General features: G+C 37.6%; 1 protein-coding gene across 2 annotated transcripts in view; it reads right to left on the minus strand.

Annotated features, from left to right (window-relative positions):
• Positions 1-27,150, minus strand: part of OLFM3 (olfactomedin 3) — a 195,869-nt gene that overhangs the window by 36,114 nt on the left and 132,605 nt on the right. Inside the window, exon 1 of one of the 2 annotated variants that reach the window (XM_045478450.1) lies at positions 9,920-10,156. The exons of the other annotated variant lie outside the window; for it this stretch is intronic. Coding sequence (XP_045334406.1) covers positions 9,920-10,048 — 129 coding nt within the window. The 5' untranslated portion in view covers positions 10,049-10,156. Of the gene's footprint in view, positions 1-9,919; positions 10,157-27,150 lie in introns of those variants that run through there. 2 annotated transcript variants of the gene reach the window in all.

Consider the following 27,150-nt stretch of genomic DNA (forward strand, 5'->3'; position numbering starts at 1 on the left):
GATTAAACAACTTCTACAACTTCTATAGGCAGCACAACTTCATTCAGTTACACCTTCCTTATCTGTCCCCAGGATAGTTTTTCTTTTCTTTAAATTTTTGAGAGACAGCGTGTGTGCATGAGGAAGGGGGGGGGGGAGAGAGAGAGAGAGAGAGAGAGAGAGAGAGAGAGAGAGAGAGAGAGAGAGAGAGAGAGAGAATGAGAATATCCCAAGCAGACTCCACACTCAGCACAGAGCCTGATGTAGGGCTCAGTCTCACAACGATGAGTTCATGACCTGAGCTGAAATCAAGAGTTAACCCACTGAGCTACCCAGGCACCCCGAATTTTTCTTTCATTGGGCTATATTAGTAACTATTTATTGACCCTACAACATTTCCTAATGCTTTTTGTCATATTTGGACATTGCAGTGCAATTTAGAAGCATCTGATAACCACTTAATCACATATCACCAGTCTCTCTACATAAGATCTGTTAGCTTGTCTTTCTCAACAGTAAATGATAGTTGTGTGTGTGTGTGTGTGTGTGTGTATGTATGTACATATGTACATACATATATACATGTATATACATATATACATACATACACACACACACACATACACATTTCTGATTATTATTCACTTGTGATATTCTGAAGCAAAGCCCTATCCCAGGGCGCTTCCCATGTATTGAAGAGCCAATTATTAATAAAGTTGGAAAAGTAGCATGTAAGAATACAGGGTAAAATGATGAGATCAGCATGGTTTTGCAAAGGATGCAGAGTCCCAGAGAGATTAAAGAGTATTTTGACATGGTCTGCAAAATCCATCTTCCCAAATTACTTCTGTGTACTTATCACCCTACCTCCCTAGAACTGTAGCTTAAAGTGGCTTTCCCATCTAGGAATGAGGCAGCTTAAAGTCTGCCTCCTATTTATGTTTCTAGTTTTACCTCCTGTATCTTCCTATAGGAAACTTCTTTCCAACAAATTGGTCCATGTGTGTCCTGAAAGTATGTTACCTTGATTCATTTCTTTATATGCTACTCATTTTGTTTCTCCTTATTGGAATACCTCTTTCATAAACATTCAACTTACTAAACCCTTATGGTTTCTACCTATTCTGTATTATTCATTAGGCATTTCATGTATATTGTCTAGTATTGCTATTTACCTTTCGTATGTCTTATTTCAATGCTTGGTTTATATTCATCTACTAGACATATTAGATATTTTCTATTGTATTAAGTATATTTTATCAGGTACAAAGATAAGTTTCCTCTTTTTCATCTAGTTACTTTTCAGGAAGAGTTTGCTTTAAGTGTTTATTTTGAGAGAGAGAGATGGGGAGGAGCAGAGAGAGAGAGAGAGAGAGAGAGGAAGAGAGAGAATTTCAAGCAGACTCTTTGCTGTCAGCTTGATGTCATGAACCATGAGATCATGACACAAGAGTCAGATGCTTAACCGATTGAGCCACCCAGATGTTGCTAAACATACACTCTCCATTGTATAAGGAGAAGTCATTGTGGAGGCCATGATGTACTGCCCAGAGAGGCCCTCATTCATTCCTCCAGCTGCTAAGATTATTAGTGGCTTGGGTTTCAGTTAAGTTTCTCTTTGGGGATTGCCTAGGCTGAAGAATGTTGCTTATTCAAGGTCAGGCTCTATTCCAAGGGACAACTCACATGCATTGACTTGATGATGCAGCAGTACAATGAAGCACCCTAAGAAGCAGGAATTATTATTTCCATTTCACAGAAGAGGAAATTGGTTAACATGCTTGGGAACAGTTAGCTTGTATGAAGCCAGGCAGTATGTTCCAGAGAAGGACTGTCCAATGGAAATAAAGTAATTTTTACTTTTTTAAGCCTATTAGAAAAGTTAAAATTACTATCTTCAAAATTGTGCATTTTATACTTATGACTTCAATTTGAATTAGCCACATCTTAAATGCTCAATAGCTACATGTAGCCTCTTCATTGGACAGTGCAGCTCTAGAGTCTTGCTTTTAATTATGCTATGGCCATATCAGTATGATGCTGAACATCCAGATAATTGTTTTCAAGGGTCAATCGTGGATATTGAAAAAACTACCTAACAGATGTTGTAGACAAACCATCCAGTTTGATCCGAATTTGTTTTTCCTGTGGAAATAATCAGATAAATCAATGGGCCTTTTCCTAGCTAAGCTCTGGCTTGCTTCTACAGCTGGTATCTGAAATTTGTCAGCCTTTCTCTCTGTCCTTCTATGTTTTCCAGGGATTCTGCAGATAGGTATTTCTTGTATGATCAGGAGAAGAAGGAGATGAATTTAGTTTAGAAAATAAGGTATTTCATGAATCAGGTTGGAGGTGTGAGGCTGAGGAGGGTGAGAGAAAGCCTGAGGGTTGGGAGCTGAGATGAGGCTAGGAACCAAGAGGTGAAGGGAGGCCAGCAGAGGACTGTCTTGCAAAATGCTCATTGTTACTGGGCTTGGATATTTGCCCATAGACTGGAGTGTTTTACCAGGATAAAGCAAACCCTTTAAAGGACTAAACCAAGCTGACTTCCCTCTCCACAGATCTGCTATAGTCTGTGAGATCTTCTGTCTCTGGAGTTCACACCAGAACAAATATAATCTCCAACTTATTCTGTCCCAGGTCATTGCATACCATCCACCAACACACAGCTCTTTTTCTTTTCAAGGGCTTTGGCAATAATCACTACAGGGTGCTGATACGCCTTCCAACAACAATCATGAACAAATACTGGGGAAGCTATATGTTATAAACTCAGGAAACTCATAAAGATGTCATAGTCCTTGTCCTTGATCTATAATGAGAAGCAGTTGGTGCCAGTGCTCTTTTTAATCTCCCTTTTCATATAATTCATGGAAGTGTCCTATGCTGCCTTTTATTTCTGAAGCATTGGATTCATTACCATTTCTTTTTCATTCTCCTACTCCTTCTAACATTTATGCCTGAATATCCAGTTAGGATAGAAATAGGTACTTAGAGTTATTATCAGAATCAGAAAGCATCTTAAAGATTATCATATTATCCTTTTCGTATTAAGGAAGAAAAATGCAGAGATTACAGAATGGAGATGGGAATAGTTTAGCAGAGTAGTTTCAGTGATAAAATTAAAGGTTTAAGCTACATAACGGTATGGGATTAATATATCTAGACATGGGTCCTATAGTTTCACCTAGGTTTCACCTAACATTGGACACAAATCTCCAACATGTAAGAAAATTAAGTCTTGTTACTAGGATAAATTTAGCTTTTGGATAAAGGACCAGGGGTCACCCAATTATAATATTATCTCTTTAACAGCAGTGCAAACACTGATTATTAAACCTGGCAGCATTAATATTGGTGTTCACTTGCCAAGTGTTTGGCTAACTAGTGAGGAGCTTATCATGACAGGGCAAGGTGTCAGTTGCTTTCTGGAATGAGGGAAACAGGAAAGGTGAAGAGGGTTTGATGTTCATTTAGCATTCTCCCTGAAGTGTCAGCTTAATAAAAGTGGACTCCAGCCTTGTTTGTACTTCCAATTGTCTTCTTGCAAGAATCACTGAAAAGAGCCCTGACCTTATCTACTACAGAGTTAGTTTGAATGATCCCAACTATAACAAGTTACCTCTTTGGCAAGACAAAGGTAACTCAAAAGAGAAAAAAGCTAATATAAAAGATGAGTGCCTGACAGTCCTATGGGTTTTGATAGAGACCTCTGTGTCAGGGTCAGTGATAAATAAAGGAAGTTTTATGAGTATCTCTGGTGCTCTCTTTTAGGGCATCCATACTGGCATTGAAAAGAGGCTCAAAATAAAACCAACCAAGACCTCAGGTGGAAGGAAATATTTGGACAGCTTTTGGATACCAATGGAAAAAGACCTCCCATTTTAACTTGTAATAGCAATTATTCCAGTGTCTGTAAAACTCCCGTAATAGTAATAGCAAACATTTATGGAGCTCGAGCCATTACTTGGCAGTTTGCATGTACTGTTGCTTTGAATATTACAACTTTATGGATGAGGTTATGTTATACTGCCCATTTTAGAGGTGAGGAAACCAAGACAGTAAGGAACTTGTTCAAGGTCATGCAGGGGATAATCAGAGCTGGGATTTGTACTTCGATGTCAGAGACTGAAAGTTTAACCACCACCCTGCCCACCAGTTGTCTGAAATTCCCTTTTATAACTGATAAAGATAACCCTGGAAGCATTTTCTGAACTGCTATGAAGGCCAGTACTTGGACCTGGAGGGTGCATGTGGTTTATTACTATCCAAAGCATTGCTAATCACAGTGGTTACTGATGCAGCTCTCTTTGAACCTTTTGTGTTAATTAGAAGAACTAAATGAACTATTTAGCAGTTTTTAATATTGCAGAACTCATGAAATATTTAAGAATGTTCTAAATAGGAGAATTAAAATGATAATTTTAACAATTGGATTTCAAGTCTGGATTCTTTGCTTATAATTTAATTACCAAGCCATGCTTTATAAATATAAAGCTACTAGGTGAGAGTTCTCCCAAAACTCCTGGGTCTTTGTAGCAGAAAAGAAAGATCCTAAGGACTGAGGTAAATGTACAAATACATACAAATATCTTGCATTTCAACTTGTTTTTATGTTTTTAAAATCCTACCCTTTGTATTAGTCTCACTTTTTTTTTTTCAATCAACTACTCTTAGATATACACACTATCTTATGAGGAAGCTGAAACTCAACATAAGCAATTTTTTTCAAGTCCTCCATTTAGTAAATGTCATGTATGGGACTCAAACCAGTTTTCTTCCACTTTCAGCCCAGAGCTCTTAACTCTCATCCTCTGCAGATGAATGAGTCAGATAGTCTATGTCCATTTACCAATAGCCAGAAAATTTGCTTTGGAGGAAATGCACCCCGGCAGGTGAAGGGCATTATCTAAACAGTATGGAAATAAGTAGCAATTAGCACCTGGAGGAGTTGTTAGCAGTAATGGCTCAGCAAAACCCAACTGGATATTCCTGTGGCAGACCCTGCAATCATTTCTGGAGAGGCAGGCAAGGGACAGAATTCTGATCCTTTTAAGAGAACCAAATCAGCTAGTGGAACATTGCTAGTCTTATGTTTTATCTTGAGTTTCTAGACATTTCATAAAAGTACAGACTCAGGCAAAAAAAAAAAAAAAGAATAAGGAATCTACTTATTGAGAGTGGTGTGTAAGGTAAGGGAAAATAAAGCAGCAAAAAAATCCATTTGTTAGACGCTATTCAATTTAGAGTGGAGATGCCTAAGTGATGAAACCCCTTATAAATTTTTGTCTGAGGATAGGTTTGGTCTCAGAGTGAAATGTGGCTTAGCATGCTAATGGTTTTCATTGTGAAGACAGGAGAAATGTGAGGAAAGGAATGAGAGATGTTGACAGACCACGCTGAAAGAAGCTGTGCTCTGGAGGATGTGTTAATAAAGATGTCACTGCATAGCAGCAGTTTTCTTCCTATTTCTTATATGAGACTAGTTGGAACTGAAATCAGAAATGCATATTCTGTAGGAGAGTCGTGATTTTCACCTCTTTAAAAGCTGTCTTTATGACAAGAAGTATAACAAAATAGAATAAAAAATGGGAAGACTCCTTCCTGAACCCTTGGAAAACCACTAATGGTCTGGTAATCCTGGAGAGCAAGCTGGTTAAGAGGTGGTGACCAATGAAAGGTCACTCAGCATGCTGCCCCTCCTTCTGGGGCTTGTCCTAGAGGTTGTCCCCAGGGCTGTGCCCAGTTTTCTTTGGTGCAGGACTGCCTGAGTTCAGTTCATGGCTCCACCACTCAAACTTCTTGTGCTTTGGCGTCCCTTAGGGAAATGAAGATAGGTTTTGTTACTATCTGGTGGGGCTGTTGTAAAGATTAAATGCGTTAATACTTGTAAATCACTTGAAATAGTGCCTGGCCCATTGGCAAAACCAAGTCTTAGCTAACATTATTTGTCTGCATGACTGGTCTATTTTCAGGCAAACTTCAATCTGAAACAGTATCAGTGCTCCCCAATAAAGTGGTATTTTCTTAAAAATAAATGCATATTCTTCACTCAAAGAAACCTCAAGCCTCTAAGAAAAGTAACCATTAAAACAAAGCAACAACAACAAAAACTCGACAAACAAAAAACAAAGATAAAAGTTTAGGTTGGTTGGACACCTCATGTTCTGGAATAAAGAGACTTAGTGCTGGGAAAGACTCAGAGGTTGTATCTGGTCCTGTGTCTTTCCACTCTCATGCTTCTGTCTGTTATCGTAGTTCCATTCGAGCTCTGCATGGTAAGAATTTTGCTGCTCTCTAGGCAGCCCCTTCCACTGGGGGAAACCCGAGGGGCTTGACCTGAATGTCTGTCTTTGTAATTTTCCCCTCTTGGCCCTATTTGTGCTTTAAGTACTTAAACAAGAATAAATCTACTCAATAAATAAGCCCATGTCACAGTTCTTGTCCAAAAAGGCAATTATCTCTTTCTCTGTGGCTCTCAAGATTTGCAGTTCTGTTCTCTCATCCATCTCCCACTCTTTAATTTGTTTAGTTGTCCTTTCACAAAAGGGATATTGCCTAAGGATTTGAGGAAGAAAAGCAGTCTGTAAAACACAGAAGTCTGGTGTCTTCAGACTGAAAAAGGACAGTGAGCTGAGAATAAGATATTTAGAAAAGTATAGGGAGTTTGCATTAGGGTATTCTACTCATTTTAAGGAACTTAAAACTGACTAACTCATTAAAGTGGTTATTTATGAAGAAAAGTCAGCTAGATGTTTGAAACTGTAGCAAAACAAATCACTTCTGCCCACAGGTTCCCTTTGAGGCCTCTTGCCACCACAGGAGCACAGCTGACTGGGGACAGCTGGTGTCTGCTGAATGTCCTCTGCTGGTCTAATTGCTCTTTTCCAGGTTCTTCGTGGTGTGGAGTCCACAGCAGTGGGGGGGAGGTGGATTTCTCAGAAGCTCAGCCTCAAGGGCCAGTTCTCTGCATCAGAGAGAAGTGCCAGAGGGAGCCTGAGCTTTCTCACCTCTGCAGGCACCAGCTTCTCCAAAGGCTGATGGGCCCAGTGATAAATTGGAAGGAAAAAAGAAAGGAAAGAAGAAAGCAAACAGGGCTACAGAGGAGAATAAAGAAATGTTTCAAGATTCTAACAAAAACAAGAGGGAGCATATTCCTTTAATAAAGAGCTGTATTTAACTACTTATTAACAACAACATCCTGGAAATTTAAAAACCTCTGAACTTTTGAGACCATCAAATGGACACTATTTCAGAGACACTTGCTATAAACAGATTTAATCGCATTTAATTATTAAAACCCGCTTTTTTTTCCAGCTTTTTTGAAACTACCCTTCTAAAGATTTGATATTTGTATAAATCTCGACTTTTTACCATCTCCACATCCCATAAGCACCCACAAAACAAATTTTAAGACATCTTTTTTTTTTTTTTATGTTTACACAATTGCAGGCTCATCCCATTCAGACTGTATAAAGTGAGAACATAGATCCAGAATGTTGAAAGGTGCAGGACATCCTAACCAAACCTACGATGAAGGGTACGGTTAACCATTCTGTCTAAGGGAGGTGGAGTCCAGGATTATGGGAAACCACCTGAGCAGAGCAGAAAGAGCCTACTGTGACACCAGGGCCAGGAGGGGCAGGGACTCATGAAGAAGGAGACCATTTCTCTGAACAGGACTGTGGCCAGGTGACTTGCGTCCACCCTTGCCTCTGTCATTCACCAGCTGGGGGAAATCTGTTCAGTCCCACATTTTGGGTCATTCTGCCCACTTGCGGCATGAGGCTGTTGGATTAGCTCATTCGTACTTCCAGTTCAGCTTTTGAGTGCTATAAGATTTCTCTGGAGGAATCTCATCTAGGGCAAGGGATTGATTGTGTGGGGAAGGAGCCGATGGTAGGAGCCCAATAAATGCCTCCCCCCATCCTTTATTACTTGACCCATGACCTGCTTTACAAACTGGATTTCCACTTCAGGTTTGCTCAACAAATACTTGTTCAGTGTATATTACATTTAATTCTGGGGGGAAAAAAGACACTGCTGCCAAAAATAATATGACGATAACTGGCCTGGATGGTTTCAGAAATCCTTTCCAGCATTAACATTTTATGATCTTAATCTAGGAAATACAGATTCATTCATTTTTCACCATGAGAATTGTAAGGTATGAGCAATTATCTTGAATAATTAAGGTAGGGAAATGTCATAGACCGTTGTTCTTCTATAAAGTACGCTACATCTATAAAGCATTTAAAAAAAAGTTTGCAAGCTGGTTTCTTCTTTTTAGTGAAGAGTATAAACTTTCCTGATTTTTTTTTCTTTTTTTGGCACTAAAAGGAAAATTTGATTGTATCAGAACCAGACTATAGCAATGCTTTACATTTTTCAAACAACAGATTACTAATCAGGAAGTAAAGAAACTGAATTAACTGTAACCTTACATGATAACTAGAAGTCCTAAAAGAATCATGCATATTGTTAGAAATTTGATTCTCCTCTATTAACAACAATAGGAAATAACAAAACCAGTGTCCATTATACACAAAAAAATATACATATCAGAACCAAGGTACCAAGTTTGGAATATGACTCATTTATGAATTTCTTAGATTCATTTTCTGAAAGAATTCAACTAAGGTGCTGAGAACTGTTAGGTTCTTGAACATTGAGAAAATTGGGCACAGTATATATTATATAATGTAAATTGATTTTATAATGGTTTATTGATGACCTATCATGCTTTCTTTGTAACTAGAAATCTTTTTACATTCCTCCTGCCATACATACATCATACAGGTAAGGAGGGGAAACTCAACCATAGAGGTGCTGAGGTGACATAAGTGACCTAAGGGAGGTAAACATAAAAGTGGGTCAAAGTGTGCCTCATATGTGCTCTGCTGGTACCCTAAGCACTGGGTGAATCTAGTAAATTATATAATTAATTTGATTTGACTCTCCTCAGTTAATTGCACATTGATAGATTAGTTATTAGTAATGCAAATAACTCTTGAAAATGTAGGGTTACCATTATTTTAGTATCTGAGTTTTTAGTACTAATAATCCAGTAGTAAAAATAGATAAAAATAAAAAGAGAAAGAGCTCCAAATACTATTTTCTGCATCCTTTATTTGATAGCAGGGAAATTATTTTCCAAGGATATTCCTTCTGTTTGAATTTGTAACTTCTGTCTGAAAAACCTTTTGTTAGAAAGGTTTTAGAGTATTGCTAAGTAAACCATGGTTCAAATTACCAGAAAAGACTTTGCTATATTGTGGGAAGGGCTAAAAAGACATTAATTTTAGGTAAACAAAGACTATAGGAGCTAGACTTATGATAGGAGGACTTTATGAAAAAAAAAATAAAGGGAGATGATCTTATCAAGTGAGTTATATATTGCTTGTGTTTCTTAGCTCTCTTAAAGTCTTTTTGGCAGGCTTTAAATTGCTGAGGTTTTTTATTTGTGTTTAAAAGAAGTTGATTTCTCAGACTAAAGGCATTGCAAACAGAGTCACAAGAATTGAATTCCAAGGAAAGAGACTGCTATAGTAAAATTAGATTACATAGAATGTATTCTATTAGGGGAATTTTACAGACATTAAAGAAGTAAAATAATAAAAAACAAAACATATTTCTTAAAGAATCCTTCCAAACCTCAGATTAATATAGTTAAATTAAAGCTTATCATTCTTGAGAATTTAATGACTCTAATATTTCCTTTCACAGCTAATTTCTCAGACAGTCAATTTATTTTTTTGGTGTAACTTTAAAGTATTCACAAAGAAATATCCATGACTAAAGTTAGCACATAAATATTGTATCATTGAAGCTGCCCTGTAAATAGAGAAGCATAATCTCAGCCTTTGCAGTTTACAGAATCAAGCCCACTGATTTAATGCACTTACTTGCCAAGATGGCCAAACCCACTGGAGTGACTTACTAAGGTATCTGGCGTCGACATCCTCGTGGTGTTCAGTCCTACCAAGGATGGGAGAGTTTGGGACATCCAGTTTGAGATCATTGCCATGGTACTAAGCACAGCGCCAAGCTTCAGCAGTGGAGGACTCATTGCTGTGGAGCTAATGAGTTTTCATAGTGACTGATTAAGATCCCGGTGCTGGGCTGGCAGCGGGAGGCGTGACTGCAGCACGCCTCATCTACAGCATGAAAAGAGATCAACTTTCCCAGCTCTAATCAGTAGGGAAAGCTCACAGAACCTCTTTCCCCCACCCTCGTGGGAAGTGCCCTGCGCTTCCTTTTCCTTTGCTGGTTCATCAAATGAAATATTGTTGGTAGGGCTTGGTTGGTAATTATCAGAGCAAAGGTTGGAGGGAGAGGGAAACTTGAGCTCTTCCTGCTCCATTGTAGGCAGTTACCATCAACAGAGTCTGTTTCCTCTGGGGTTTTTGTGAGTATAATCAGCTGCTCTTTATCCTTCATAAAAAATACACCTTTAGATGGAGGTCTGCCAAAGTGCACATTTCAAATATCAAACTTGATATCTACAGTTTTCTCCCAGCATAGACAGAGTACTTTTAGGCAGAGCATGAAAACAAAGTCTGCAATTTCCAAGATGATCAGTTATTGAGAGTAAGAGGTATTTTTTTTTTTTTTTGGTTTTGTTTTTAGCAGTAACCTAAAATTAGCTTTGTTGCCTCTTAATAAAAAAAAAAAAAAAAAGTCAAAGATTAATAGCTACTGCCTATAGAGAACATTACCCTAGGCAGCTTACTTGTGAATAGACAGAAAATGCAGCCTTAGAGGAAAGCTTCTGTTATGGAAATTTCATATGTTCCCAGTTTTGCTTTTAAGAATGAGTGCTTCCTAGTTGCTCAGACACAGGACAAACCCAGTTAACTCTATTTTTACCTTATGAGGAATGAAAGATACCAGAAGTCTGTGTCATGAGAGAACATGTGACTTATTAAAAAAGATCCCAGAACTTGGATTCACAGTCTGCGGGTCTAGTCCTATTCTCCTCTGGTTAGTTGAGTGACTGGCCAGTGACTTAGATTCTTTGGCTTACAGTTTTTGAGTTTGGACTCCATGCTCTCCAGGGCCCGTTCCAGCTTTAAAATTCAATGATCTGTTTATTAGAGTTCCATTGGCAAACGTGTATATTAAATTTGGGCCTTAGGGGTAGTTTTATTATTATTATTATTATTATTATTATTATTTTACAAATACTACGAATCGCCCATATATAAATCTCAGGTCCTGAATGGAATAAATCAGAGGCCTTTGTCTTGTATGTGTTTTAAAATAAAAAATGTAGAGAGAGGCATGAAGGGAAAAATGAATGAAAATTAAATGAAAAGGAACCTGTTATAAGAAGGAAACATATTATTTTGATTCCTTAGGAGAATTCTGGAATTGTTTGTAGCTGGAATTCTCAGCCAAAGATATATATTTTTCATAAGCAGTTTTGGCAGGAGAAATAAAGAAAATGTCTAATAAAATTGAAAGAGATACATATTTACACAGGTGTGTATGCCCTTTATTCTCAAAAAGAGCTTTAAACTAAGATGAATACTGAAACACTTTTCAAATCTTCCTTGCTTCTATTACTAGGAATCTAGGCTCTTTTTTTTCCTTCAAAATATATCCAAATGATATTAGTTGACTCATATTTTTTTAACCACAGGCCTAGAAAACCAAGTATTACTTACTTGTGTCTTTCAAAAATCCTATCATATGAGAAATCAACAAGGATAAAAGTAAATTAGTTTATATATTACACTTAGCCTTGAATAGGGTATTCATACAAAGGACTGAAATTTTACATTAGTATTAGAATGTGGCAATAACAAAAAGCAAAGTGGACTTACAAATGTAATTATTAGAAAAATACACCTGGAACAATACCTGATTTAGGAGAGGAAGTGTCTTTTCAAGAGCTTAATTTCCAAAATTGAAAACTAATACATGCAATTGCTGGATAACTTAAGATGCAACATAGCAGATGGTAATTACAGTTATTAATGAACTAGGAGTCAACAAAATAATAGCATCTTTAATTTTTTTTTTTTTTTTCAACGTTTATTTTTGGGACAGAGAGAGACAGAGCATGAACGGGGGAGGGGCAGAGAGAGAGGGAGACACAGAATCGGAAACAGGCTCCAGGCTCTGAGCCATCAGCCCAGAGCCCGATGCGGGGCTCGAACTCATGGACCGCGTGATCGTGACCTGGCTGAAGTCGGACGCTTAACCGACTGCGCCACCCAGGCGCCCCAATAATAGCATCTTTAGAAGAATATAGGATTGAATATTGGGGGAACCAGTGCTCTTATTTGCAAATTTTTAAGAAAGGAAGAGGGGCACCTGGGTAGCTCAGTTGGTTAAGCATTTGACTCTTGATTGCTGCTCAGGTCATGATCTCACAGTTCATGAGATTGTGCCCTGTGTCAGGCGCTGACAGAGTGGAGCCTGCTTGGGACTCTTTCTCTCCCTCTCTCTCTGCTTCTTCCCTGTTTGCACACCAGTGCACGCGTGCGCTCTCTCTCAAACATTTTTTTTCAAAAAGGAATAAAGAAAAACACAAAACAAATGGAATGCTTCTTGTAATTCCCCATAGATGCAAGTAATTAAGGAATAGAAACAGAACAATAGTGAAAATTTATGATTCAATGGTGTTTATCGACAACATCAAATCTATAATGTGTTGTTTTTAGAACAGGTTTAAATGGCACACATTGAAATAAAAATGCTTAAGTTACAGTGATTATTAGTTGTGGGAAATAAAAATAGCTACTCTTTGTAAAGAACTAAATAGTTTGCTGTGCTCTCATAATCTAGTGAAGTGATTATCATTATAATTTCCATTTTGGAAGTTGAGTTCTAGTTTGCAGATGGGGGAAGTGATTTTTCCATGTCACAACCTATTTTAAGGGAAAGAAACTCCACAGTTACAGAAGTTCCATAAGAATAGTGTGAAAGGTGGTGATGGAACAAGTAGCAAGAGTGAGTCTGGAAATGTTATCAGTGACCAGCTCCCAGACCTTCAGGGTCGTCCAAAGATGTTTGTGAGTTATCTTCTCTGTACTTCCAAGAATTTTAAGCAAAACAGTGAAGTCATTAGTCATTGAGATTTATATCTCAAATTATTATTGCTTTTACATTTTTATGATGCACGATAGACAAATGGGTGTTGCAGGAACAGCAAAGCATATCAGAGACAGGAAAGTCACTTAGGGGCATATTCTCATATTTTAGGCAAGAGGATGAGGTCCTGGAATAAGAAATTTAGTGGAGTTCAAAAGGATGGATTTTGGGGCTCCTGGGTGGCGCAGTCGGTTAAGTGTCCGACTTGAGCCAGGTCACGATCTCGCGGTCCGTGAGTTCGAGCCCCGCGTCAGGCTCTGGGCTGATGGCTCAGAGTCTGGAGCCTGTTTCTGATTCTGTGTCTCTCTCTCTCTCTGCCCCTCCCCCATTCATGCTCTGTCTCTGTCTGTCCCAAAAATAAATGTTGAAAAAAAAAAAAAAAAAAAACAAAAGGATGGATTTTGTAAAGATTCAAGGTAGAATTGACACCACTTAGAGATTGAATAGATGGAAGAGGGAGAGGAATTTACCTGGAGGAATTTCATTCAGATTTGGGGTTTAGGCGGTGAATACTCTTCAGCAGGATAAGAAATACAAGTAGGGGTGCCTGGGTGGCTCAGTCTGTTAAGCGTCCTTGGCTCAGGTCGTGATCTCAAGGTTTGTGAGTTTGAGCCTCACGTCGGGCTCTGTGCTGACAGCTCAGAGCCTGGAGCCTGCTTCAGATTCTGTGTCACCCTTTCTCTCTGTCCTTCCTGCGCTTGTGCTCTCTCTCTGTCTCTCAAATAAATGTAAAAAGAAATACAAGCGGAAGTATGACTTGGGGAGAAGATAGAGTTCATTGTCACATACTGGATATGAGTTGCCTATGGTAGAGAGAATCCCTGGTTGGTGATATACCTACACACGGAGTTCAGAAAAGAGTTAATTTCACTAGACCACAAGGGCCTAGTAAAAATAACGTGTCCTACCTAGATGACAAAAATGGTTAATTTAGGAACACGTTGTCCTAAACTACCAACAATTTTATTTAGACATTTAGATAATGTCTAGATTTAATTACCTATATATGATACCCTATATACTTTTCTTGAAAAGTAATAAAAAAAAAGTTCTGTCACTAGTAAATGGTGAAGATATTACTAAATTTAGTAACCTAACAGAAAATGTAACCTGACTACACACCTACTTTCCTTTCAGAGTTTCAGTGTAGGTCAATAACAATAAAACCTACAACAGTGCATTACTGCTCATGGACTGCTGCTAAATATTGATTAATATATTTATTCATTAGATTTTTTATGTTACCCTGTCTTTTTATTACCTAGAGGATATTTCATGATAAACTTATATAATAATTAAGAAGCAAATATTGACCAAGGAAGATTTATAGGTAAGCTTAAATAATATTGGCATATTCTGTCATTAGAATTTTTTTCCTTGATTTGGAGCACAAATGTTTAACAGTGCTTTAATGCTCAACATGCTTTCTACTTTGGGGGCTATTTGGTGGTTGTGTGTGGGTTTTTGGGGAACCCAGCTTAGGCAGACCTGAAAAAGTAAACACGTGAAAAGACCTGATGGCCACATAAAACATGATAGAAAACCAAAAAGTTTGACTTTAGGCAAAATGAGAAAGTGGCTGATATTACATGTTTAACAGTAGAAACTTTAAGAAAGAATAGACTACTTGTACTTTATTTTTGTAGTTTAAAATATTTAAACTTTGTGGATGGTTTAAGAGAGGAAAATGACATATTAGATGTAGTTGTAAAGATACAGTAGGGAGTAAAGAAATTGATGAAGGAGGAGGAAGAAGGGGAAAAGAGAAGGGAAATGGCAGGGGGAGGTGAGGAAGGGGAAGAGAGAGTAACAATTGAGTAGAATACTGAAAGATGCATTGGTTGGTTAAAAGAACACTTAAACCAAAGTGACCTCTGGAAAAAACAAAATGGATTCCTGTTAGCAACCTAAGTAGGAAAAGTAGGAAGAGTGGCATAAAATTGAGGAAAATAGAGTGCTTGTGTTGAAATCACTTTGGTGATGCTATATACCCCGGATGTCATGGTATGTAAGTGTTTAGGTAAGTAAACAGTTTCATTTATGAGTCTACACCTTCTCGTGTAAAATAATGGATAAATGAACCTATGTGGAAGGACTGAATGAGAGAATGAGAATATATTGAAAGACTAAAGGAGAGAATATATTTGAAAGTGCCTGTAGCATGGCAGATGCTCTGTAAATGGCAACCTTATTTTTGGTGAGAAACGGCATGATTGAGGCAGGGGCAGAAAGTGTAGATCAGTTTAAGGAACATCAGGCCCTGAAAAGGTGGGAAGCATATCTTTGCAAGGATTAGCGGATTTGGACTTGGAGTGTATGAGGAGATTAATACAACTCTGCTATGCAACATAAAGTCACTCTGTGTCTCTGGAACTAATAGTCCAACTCAAAGCAGGAAAAAAGGGACCAATAATCTTGCTTCCTCCTTCATGGAGAATTCAGAGTAATTAGAATTTCCATAAGGTCCCACTACCATATCTGCTTAGCTACCTCACCTATGCCCATATACACCACCTTTCCTCCTGTTAGAGATAAATTGTCTGTGTTCCTAGGTAAGATTGATCCCTCCCCTTTGCACTAGATCAATACCTTTCATACTGTCACGTGTGAGAATAACCTGGAAAGCTTGTGAAGACAGGTCCTTAGGTCCTACCTGAGACCCTGGGTGTTTTTCTCTGAGATACTTATTTGGCTCTAGCATAGGACCAAATAATTTGCGTTTCTAATGGTCTACCAGTTGATGCACATGCTGCCATTTTTGGACTACCCTTTGAGTAGACTGCCCTAGATCACATTCATCTGACCTACTCAAAGACAGCTTTCTTAATTCTTTCTGACATCAAGAAGTCTTCCCTCTTTAATGGATCACTTCCTTATATCCCTTATTTTATATACAAACAGTACTTTCTTGATCCTACTTCTATCCATTTATTTTTGTTTCTCACATCTTTACCAGCATACCCCTTCAAAGAGTTGTCTATAATCACCATTCAGTTTCTTTCATTTTAATCAAATTTTTGTGTGTACTTCTGCATTCCACTGATACTACTTTTATCAAGGCTACCAATAATTCCATATTGCTAAATGATCCCACATCTAGCAGTCAAGTCTTAGACCTCAACTTTCTTGACCGATGAGCAGCATTCATTAGACTCGTACTTTCTCTTCCTTGAAGTAATTTCTTCACTTGGCTTCAAGGATACCACACTCGCCTAGTTTTCCTCCTACTCTCTGACCTATCTTTCTCAATCTCTTTGTTGATTCTTCCTCATCTATATGCTAATGACTCCCAAATTCATTTCTTCCTAGCAGACCTCTTCTATCAATTCAGACCTGTATATCCAATTATCTACTTGACATCTCCACCGGGATGTTTAATAGACATCTTAAATTGAACATGTTAAAAAATGAGCTGCTTCCCCATCGCCAGCAAACAAAACAAAGCCAAAAAAAAAAAAAAAAAAAAAGCCAAAAAAAAAAAAAACGCAAAAAAACAAAGCAAAACAGCAAAACAAAGCAGATGCATGCTGATATTCCTATAGTCTTCCCATTTGAACTCTGTGGTTCAGTTGGTCAGACTAGAAAGGTTTCAAACTTAACCTTATTTTTTTTCTCCTACATCTCTTACCAGTTCCATCAAAAAATCTTCTAGGCTCTACTTTCAAAATATATCCAGCATTTTACACCATGCTCACTGCCACCATACTGCTCCAAGTCCCCATTATCTCTCATTTAGTTGATTATAGAAGCCACTGGTTATTGACCTTGTACTACATCAGTCCATTTTTAACTCCCCGAACCAGAGTGATTCTATTAAAATATGTCTGATTATGTTATCCCTCTGCTTAAAACTCTTTGATAGATTCCTATCTAGCTCATGGTAAAAGTCAAAATGTTTAGCTTGAACTGTAAGGTTGTACATAATCTGGTTTCCTCTTATCTCTCTGATTTTGTTTCTACAACGCTTCCCTTTGTTAACTTTACTGGAGCTACTCTGCTCATCTGGGTGTTTTTCTCTGAGATACAAGATAATCCTCCAACTCAAGACCTTTGGAATTGCTCTTAGGTGAAATCCAATCTCTCTAGCCCTTTTTGTTTTATTTCAAAGATCACCTTTTCATAAGGTCTTTGCTGACCATGCCATCTCAAGTTTCTATTCTTTTTTTTTTTAATTTTTTTTTCAACGTTTATTTATTTTTGGGACAGAGAGAAACAGAGCATGAACGGGGGAGGGGCAGAGAGAGAGGGAGACACAGAATCGGAAACAGGCTCCAGGCTCTGAGCCATCAGCCCAGAGCCTGACGCGGGGCTCGAACTCACGGACCGCGAGATCGTGACCTGGCTGAAGTCGGACACTTAACCGACTGCACCACCCAGGCGCCCCAAGTTTCTATTCTTTTTATCTGGTTACTTCTAATGTCTTTTGATGTTTATTTTTTTTTTCCTTGTTAGAACTTACTACAAGTTAGATTCCCAATATATTTTATTTATATTCATCTTCTTTATTATTTGTCTTCTCCACTAGAAATGAAGATTCGGGAAGGAAGGAACATTGCCCATTTTGTTCACTGGGGCATTCTCAGTGCTTAGGACAGTACAGAATATAGTAGGTTCTCAATAAGTATTTATTAAATGAATGACTAAATGAAAATGTTACTGTTTTCTTCCTGACTTGCCCTTGGTTTTAAAAGATCATTTTCAGTGTGAAGTTAAAATAGAGCCTATTTTATTGCAAAACAAATCTGTGTAATGCACACATTTTGCATGTGTTTTTATGTGAGTGATGGATGTCTCTAAATTGACTAAAACAATTTTGTAAAGTACTGAAACTTTATGAGTATAGTTAGGAATGCTTTTTCTTTCCCAATTTCAGATTTAGAATGCACACACTTTGGGTCTAAGCCAAGAAATAGAGTCTCTAACTCCTGTTATTTCTCCTCTTGCTAAAGGGCTCAAATCACTGGAACCCTAAATAAATGTGGAAGTGGTTTTCTTTTCCTCTTGCCTTTGGCTAATGAAGTTTGTCTTTAATAACCTAGGGAAGGTGGAAGAGATTGTAAGTTTGGAAAGTATGTGTTTAAATAAAATGAGTTACAGAAGTTGGAGACCTGAGTGTCCATTCACCTAACTCCCCTTCATCTGGCCCTTGACTATCAGTTAGGGACCACCTGTAGCTCCTAGAATTCAGTGTTTTGCTACTCTTGCCTTGAGCTTTCAGAGTTGTCTTAAAAGTGTTCACTAATGAAAGAATGAATTTAGAGTGAAAAACATTAGCAAAGTTCTTTAAAGGAGGGATTTCTGTCTTTTCATCTTTGCCTTCATCTGTGAAGCCGACTGATGCTCAATAAGCCCGGGGGATCGTGGTTGGCAGCTGTTGTTGCTACTTCAAAGGAGAAAAAAATGGATGTGTGGGGGAGGAATATGTTCAGGGCAAACGTGTTTTTTTTCCCCCTGACTTTCTACTCAACATTGAAGAAGTGGGGAAATACAAATCCAGGATTAGACTAGAGGAGAGAAGGATGCGGAGTGGTGTGACAGAGAGGTCCTCGGACTAAGTCCCCCAGACTGATTTTACACGAGCTTAGTCACTGTCTTGCTGTAGATTCTTCACCTGGGAAATGAGGGTATTAAACTGAATTTCCATGCAGTCCCTTCCATAATTAAGTGCCATTCTTAAGAATTCAGCTTCTGTCTCTGTAGTCACACAGACAGCTCAGTCTCTGCTCTGTTACTACTGGCTCTGTGATCTCTGAGTCTTGGTTTCCCTGTGTGTAAATTGGTGACAATAAGAAAACCTGATTTCTTAGGCATTTGTAAGGATGAAATAAACTCCTACATATAAAGCACTTATAAGACCTGGTACACCAAGAGCTTCCAATCTATGTTAATCATCATTATTCCAGTGCAAAAGATGTTTATCTTTTCTCCATCTTTGTGGAAGAAAGATAGAAATTGTTAGTGATAAAATGGTGAAGATCATCAAACTTTGTGGTGAACTACCGATATAAAGGCTTGTCTTTAAGAGTTTTAAAAATGCAAAATACTCTTGATTGTAATGTAGTTGGTTCATAGAGAGTGACTGCTAATGGTATTCTAGGAAGGGTCTAAAACGTACCCATCCTATAGGCAGCCTTGAGCTGCCTAGGTAAGCCTGCCTGATGGCACTGTTCTAAGAACTTGACTTATATGAACTTGTTTAATGTGTATTTTTACTAAAACCAGATGAGGAACTGAGGCATTGGGAAGTTAAGCTAGCTGAGGTCACACAGCTAATAAATGGCAAGGCCATTATTTGAACCCCAACAGTCACATTCTAAGTATGATCTTGACTGTTGTGCACACACACAAACACACTGTATTGTAGCAAAGGCTGATTGCAATTCTGTCTCTTAAAAAAAAGAATTGGTATTATTTGGGGGAAGCATTACAGTTCAGTCAGTGACATTCTCTTGGTAAATGAATCCTTAAAGCTGAGCACAAAAATGGAAAATAACACATCTCCACTTGTGGAGTTTATTTTTAAGTGTGACAGAGCAAAGCTTTCACCAGGAAGGCGCTGTCAGGTAAGTTCAGCCTCTGCTCATTTTCATTGGAATCTGTTTTCAGGGTTTTTTAAAAATTTACTTAAATCACCAGGGCAGACTGAAATGTTAAATTATGGCCAAAACCTTTTCTGGAAGAAATAGTCCAGGTAGAGAAATCTCAAAGAGGTTACAAAAGTGCCTGGTTATCAGAAAGAAGACTGATTTCAGGGGTAGCATGAAAGAATGAAATTCGGTCCTTAAATGTGCAATTTTCTGAAAAGTTGTCATAAGTTGATAAAGCTTATCTCTGCTGTGAAATTTGAAATGTACATTTGGCAGGAACCAAAAATCTGGTGGTGGTAAATAACCCCAAACATCAAAGTATGAAAGATTATGTTTGTAGCCTGGTTTTTAACAAATTCACGTCAAATTCATCAATAGCAGGAGTTCTGCAGAGCTAATTCTCATGCAGCAGCATTAGCCATACTATTTGTCAGCATTGCCCCCTCATCAGTATGTGTGGTCAAGGTTGTTCTGTGATTTGAAATCTCTGGGCAGACAAACATAAACATAAATGTCTAAAGGTCTGGACTTGAAACAAATCAGGCATGCTTTGTCATTGAAGGTGTTGTGAGAGTTATACAGTTATATAAAAGGGGGTCAGAAAAACAGAAGAGGGCAGGTCACTGAAACAATCACCACATAGATGAAAGCTGTACAAACTCATTATTACCTCATTGCCTTGTCCTTTTTTTGTCTCGATGCAATTAAGAACTATTAACCTTAAAAACGGTTTTAGGAGGAGGCATAAATAGTAACTTAGAAATAGCTCCCTTTGTAAACACTCATCTAAAAGTGCCTAAGTGACACATATAAAATATGAACTTCACAATAGATAAGTAAAGGAAAACAGTGTTGACAAAGGTTATCTCTTGTTACTGAAAGTAAATGGATTTTTTTCAGCTTTGTAATACTCTGCACATTTTCCAGTTTAATTATGTATTATTTTCTGTCATTAGAAAAACATAAGCAGCAGTAGGTTATTACTTTCATTGACTCTTAAAGGTTTGGATACGTTAAATGTTTATTAAGTTCATTCTTTGGGCCAAGAACTGGACTACACTGAAAAATGAAAGATGAGTATGATATAGCCTCATCTTTTGAGTAAGTTATCAATCTGGGACTATAATAGTACACAGTTATGCACATTTGAGTTGGATGGCTCCAGTCGTGTAAGTATGAACATATGGTGCAGTAAAAAGAAGGAAAGGGTTAGTACCATGTGATACAATGGTCAGGAAAAACTTCATTGGAAAAAAATAGTGCTTGAGCTAATTTTAAAAGTCTAGTTCTTAATTTCTTAATTTTTTATTCCCTCAGGGAAATGGACTGTAATTTATTATGGATCTTTTAATAATAGAAAATTTAAGCCACAAGGAATTTGGTTCTGTGCTTCAAATAGTAGAGATTTATGTACTTTAGCCCTCCCTTTGTCAGTATGTATCTTTTGTCATAGTATTTTAATACATTTTGACCTCTCCTTTGATTAATAAAATAAAATCATGATATTTACCCAAACTATAATATAGGGTTACTGAGTGTAAAGAGACTATGAAGAGAAAATGGATGTTATTATGAAAACAGCATTTTTCTTGAGAAGGGAGACGAATAGAAATATCAGAGCTTCTGAAGGACCTTGCATCATCAAGAAAATAGTATTCAAAATTTTATGCACACATCAACAAGGAGTAGTTTGAATTTTAATACTTACACATAATCTGAGTGGTAAAGTATACAGCTAAAAATTTAATTCTAGGGTAGAGTCTTCTTGTTAGGTATCTGCATAGCTTTCTGCAGAGACCTGACTTGAGGAAATGTCGAATATTTGCCATTATTGGAAGTAGATTGTTTTTGTAATGCATTTTCTCTCTTTCTGTGCCCTTCTTTTCTCCCCTTCCACCTGTCCTCTTTTCTTTCTTACCCCTTTCCTTTTTTTTTTTCTTTTTTCTTGTGCTATTTTTCTCTTTCACTTTCATTGAACTTGATTGAGCCTTTCTAGGTGTCCTGCACTGAAGTAGGATCTGAGTATGGTTTGCAAAAGCTCCCTAGGAGATACTGAGGTGTTCCTTTTTTTTTTTTTTTTTTTTTTAAGAAAGAGAAAAAGGGAGTGCTGGAGGCAGGGAGAGGTAGAGGGAGAAGGAGAGAGAACATCTTAAGCATACTTCACGTTCAGTGCAGAGCCCATTGTGGAGCTCAATATGGAGCTCAATATTACCACTGTGAGATCCTGACCTGAGCCGAAATCGAGTTCGTCGCTTACCTGACTGAGCTACCCAGGCACCTGGATGTGTTGTCAATTTTTAACAATTGCTTAGGTTGTAGGTCTGCAACTTAAGCTTGGTTAATTCTAATATTTTGTACTTCACATATGAAGTTTTATGTTTTACCTCTGTACACCTTCAGCAGTTTTTGAAACAAAATTAAACAAAATTTCCTGTAACATTCAAGCTTAGGCTATAGCTTAGACATGCTTAGGCTATAATCGACCTCTGATTACAGTCCATATGGTTTTTAAGAAGTTACTGAGTTTAAAACTGGGAACAACTCCTAACTTTATTCAAGAATGGTGGTACATCATCCATCTGAACCTCATTAATTTTTCTTCCAAGAGTGATGAATATATACATCAGTGATTAAAACTAAGTTTTTTCTCCTATATATTTTTGCCTTTAATAATGTATTTATTAGTACCTATCAAAAAACATATGTAAGTTAGTCAAAGTTTTCTATAACCTTACATTTAAAATTATTTCAGGAGCAGGGTTTGTTTCATTGTGAATCATTAATGCATCCAACAGGGATTCATTGATCACCCTCTACATGTTAGACACTAAATGCTAGAGATGAAAGATTAATAGAATTAACTCTCATTCAAGATCTCATGTTCTGGTTGGGTACTGATAAGAACAAGGGAGAAATATATCTATAAACAATATTTCAATATAGTGTGATGTATAGTATGTACAAAATGCAATGGAACACAAAGCAGGTTAGCTATTAATTCTGTTGTGGGATAGAATTCCGGGTGGGATAGAAAAGGCTTCAGGGGAAAATAGGGTTAGGTGGACTCAGTAGAATTTGTCACATAGATCAGGAAGGAAAGGCCATTCTACTCTGGGGAGAGAATGTGAAAATGTACCACTAAAGTCACATATCATTTAGGGAACTCTAGCTTGGAGTGGGGCAGTGTAGAGTACATGATGGGGTGGAAGAGGGAGAAGATGGGATTGGGGGAGGGAACAAGAACCAGCAGATGCTTGTGGTTCTCCAAGGAGGTCAGATCTTACTACAACTAGCCTTTGAAGAATTGCAGAAAGTGGAATGATGCCAGGGCTCTTTAATATTTAGAGGGAGATCACTCAGAAAAGATGCAATAAATATCGAGGAGAGGGGTGAGAAGGAAAATGACAGCTGGGAGAGAAGGATATTTTGGTGTCCCCATAAGAATTAGTGGAAAGATAGAGGAGGGGGCACTTGATAAAGAGCTTTGTGAATTTAGATGCAGAGACAAGACTGTCCTCTAAATTTCACAAAATTGCAGAAAATGTGCTTGGGAATCTTCTAGAATAGTGGTTCTTAAACATTAAGGTACATATGAATCATTTGGGGATTTTATTAAAATGTGGATGTTGCTTCAGAAGTAGGGGGCAGGGCCTGAGATTCTGCATTTTTAACAAGCTCCCAGGTAATAGAGAAGTGCTGGTCTACAGACAATACTTTGAGTAGAAGGGGCCAAGGAAGCCCACTCACAGAGGGTAGAACTAAGTGAAGCCTAATGTGTATGGACAACATTAAGGAATCTCAACAGAAGAAAGGAGGAAGGGGAAGGAAAAGACAAGGACAAGTTCAGTTCTGCTAGAGAAATGAGAGTGAGAATCTCCAAAACAAACATGTTTCTAACCAAGGAAGAGGTTCAAAAGTTCTTACCATTCAGAGACTATCACTACTGGGAAACAGAAATTTAAAATTAATCCACTTTAAATGAGTACTAAAATTTCTTAGAAGTGAAGAAAAGTTGTATTTGAAATTTCATCTTGAAAACAATGAAGATGAACACAAAATAAATAACCATATAGTTGAGAGGATGTGTTTACAAGTATACATTAACTCAGCATGAGCAAAGAATACATGAAATGTTAAAGTGTGTGTGTGTGTGTGTGTGTGTGTGTGTGTGTTGATGTGATTTAAAACAATCATATTTGGTTTCACAGTACAATCATAAAAGAGATTTGGTTTTGCAAAACTCTTCAAGAACTTCCATTTTTTTTCCAGGGCGCCTCTTATTCCTTTGATATTGAAATCATCATTTTTTGAAGAGCCTAATATTTCTCTCTTCAATTGTTAAGTGATATAAATCTGCCAGTTGCTCTTTAATAATCCCTTTGCATTTAAACAGAGCAGTTGCCTTTTAGCGCTTCCATCAGTTTCATGAAAGCATGTATTTTTTTGTATGATTTTGACTATTCATCGTATTTGTATTTAATAGCATTAGATAGTTGCAACATCCCAAAATCAGTGACTCAGGATAGATGCTACTGTAAGGCAGTGAGAGAGATTGTAGTGAGATTTGAAAGGGGTTCACTAATTAGTGACTATTTTTGAATTTTGATGGCCGTCGTTGCCTTACACAGCTTCAGAATGGCAGGACTTGGGGTAACTATCCTTGGATAACGATAACTCAGCGTTGACCAGAGACTTAGGCAGAATAGGCAGTCAGCCATTGTACTCTGATTTGGGGATTGGGTGGAAAAGGAAGGAAAAAGATGATAATTTCACACAGTTCACTTATTTTGGGAATTTAGTCTATTAGCTATACCTAGGAGGTTGATGCATTGGGTTTCAGCACCTGTGGACACTTTGAAAGGCATTAGTTTGATTTGGTTATACTCTTACCTGTCAGGGGATAATCAGGAAATACTGGGAATTCTGGGTACCGCCTCAAGTTACAAGCATTTGAGTCTTAGAGAAGGCTCCTACTGTCCCAAAAGCCCCGTGAAAATACTGGGTCCATAGAAGGTGCAGACAAACAGGAAAGCCTGAAAAGCTCCTGACTGGCAAATGAGTAAAAACAAAACTACCTATGTGATGAGGGTTGGGAGGTTAGGATACTTAGATTCCAGTCTTAATTCTTTGTTTAAAGTTACCAGGATGGCATGCCTTCGTTACCTTTTCAGCTCTGACATTCTAGGACTTTATGCACTTTGTATTGGGAGCATGAAGAGTTTGAAATTAATTGGACCTGGGTTGGAATCCCAGTTCTGTCACTTACCATGTGATCCTGAGTAAGTTCTTTTCTGAATGTTATTTTACCATTTCTGTAGCAAATTAAGGACTACAGTAGTTACTGATGAAGCCCATCTGATAAATAATACTATGGATGTGCATACAACCCAATAAAGTTGGGCTTATTAACTTACTGCATCAGGAAAGATTGCACATCTGAGGAAACATGGAACATTTCAGTAAGCAAAGGAAGATGCATGGTTAAAAATAAGTCTTGGGAAAGATTAGAGTTTAGACAATATTTAATAATTAAATAAAGTAGAATTTATGCTAAAAAGAGCAAGGCTATAGTGTAAAATAATTAATATGAAGCTTGGATTTGAGTGGGGGAACTCTGGATTCTGTTTCCTTGGAAAAGTTAAGGTAAATGTTGAACGTTGTGTCCGAAAAGCTCTTATCTGAAGTTTTGCACCTGGGTTGAAAATTAAGGCTGCTTCTCAGTGTCACAGTGACTCAAATCTTCCAGGCAAGAGTGGACTGCTCCATTGTAACTGATCTGATTTTAAACAGCTAGGTTTCTGAGCCTATGGTTTTAGAGAACAAAGTGTCTCAGCGCTACATCCTTCAGCAAAGTAACAAAAACCATATTTAGAAGTTGACCTAACAGGCTCGTACTAGTAAAATTAGATCATGCATACGAAGTGCCTACTGAGCACAGTGCCTGTTTTATAAGCAATTACTGCTATTATTAGTAGTAGTAGGAGTACTACTGCTTAGCTGTCCTTTGACGAATATACCTCCCCATAATAGAATTGGCTGTTGAGTTAAAGTGGCACGTTAGTCGCTAAAAAGCACAATTTTGAAAACCTAACCAACCAGTAAAAGGAAGGACTCCATTGCCTAGACCTTAGGAGCCCTGTGCTTCAAACAGTGATCTGGATTCAGCACAATTGCCTGTTGCCTTTGAAAATACAGATTTCTGGCCCCACTTCGCCAGAAATGCTATTCAAAGGGCTTGAAATGGAACATGTATTTGCACTTTTCAAAAGCTTCTGATTATGATGTACAGCCAAATTTCAGAAACATTCATGTAACCAAATGAGCATGGGGAAGGATCATCACAGTATGTATGTCACTCCCAAATGGTTAAGAGTAAAGGTTTACAACATCAAAGAATGTGGTTGAAAAAGATCATCTAGTCCAGTTTTCACTCATTCTTGAAATGCATTTTGCAGCATCCCTGAGCCATTGATTTTTCAACTTGTATACTTTCAGTGTTAAATCAATTCTGTGCAACTAGATGCTTTGATATCAGACATTTCTAATCACGAATAAGTCCTTGTTACCACTCATTCCGTTCATTGCTTAGTTCTGTCTTCTCAGTACCAACTGAGAGGTCTACTTCTCACTGTTGCATAATGGCCCTTTAAAATACCAGGTTTTTTTTTAAACAGGTCTTTTTCCAAGAAGAATATGCCCAGATTTCTTGATTTTTCCTCTTATGACATACTTTCAGGGCTTCTACCTTCCTGGTTATTCTCATCTGAGTACACTCTTGTCGGTTAATATTACTATGCTAAGAACAGAATGAAATTCTTTGAAATACTCCAGGTTGGTCTGATGAGCCTAGATTGGAGAAAAGTAAAAAGGCTTATTCATGATGATACATTTTTCCTTTAAAGGATTAATGAAGTGTATCACAATGTAAATATATCTTCTCCTTAAAGCATTGTGATTATGATTATAAGAATTATAAAGAAACATTTTTAACTCTAACAACTGCTGTACATTAAAAGTCAAGTCCAGTTTCAGAGAACATGGTAATTTTGTACTTAGGATAATACATAGCTTACTGATGAATTAGGTTAAAATTTTCTCATCAGTCCACAGGATAATTTAAAATATATTTCATCTTTAAATCCCATTAAGGAGTCAGTAGATTAGGGTTTCCCAAATAGCTGTTTACATCTACAGAGAATTTCAGAGTCCTACATTTTAGATCTCCAAGCGTTTTGTGGATTTAGAAGTGGATTGAGACTCAGACCGGCCCAAAGGCCACCAGTGCCTCTTCTGTTTTATGGCTTTGAACTTGATACTCAAATTCAATACTCTCCCCCGTTTCCTTACTCTCCTGACAAACGCAAACATATTGGGTTAGCTGATACACAACTGATTAATTCAGGAATGATGTTAGTATAATGTGAATTTGTTAGTTCATAAATGTTTTTTCCAAGTCATTAATATTTTGCACGAGAAATAACAG

This window comes from Leopardus geoffroyi, chromosome C1 (assembly GCF_018350155.1).
Source record: "Leopardus geoffroyi isolate Oge1 chromosome C1, O.geoffroyi_Oge1_pat1.0, whole genome shotgun sequence".
Lineage (NCBI taxonomy): Eukaryota > Metazoa > Chordata > Mammalia > Carnivora > Felidae > Leopardus > Leopardus geoffroyi.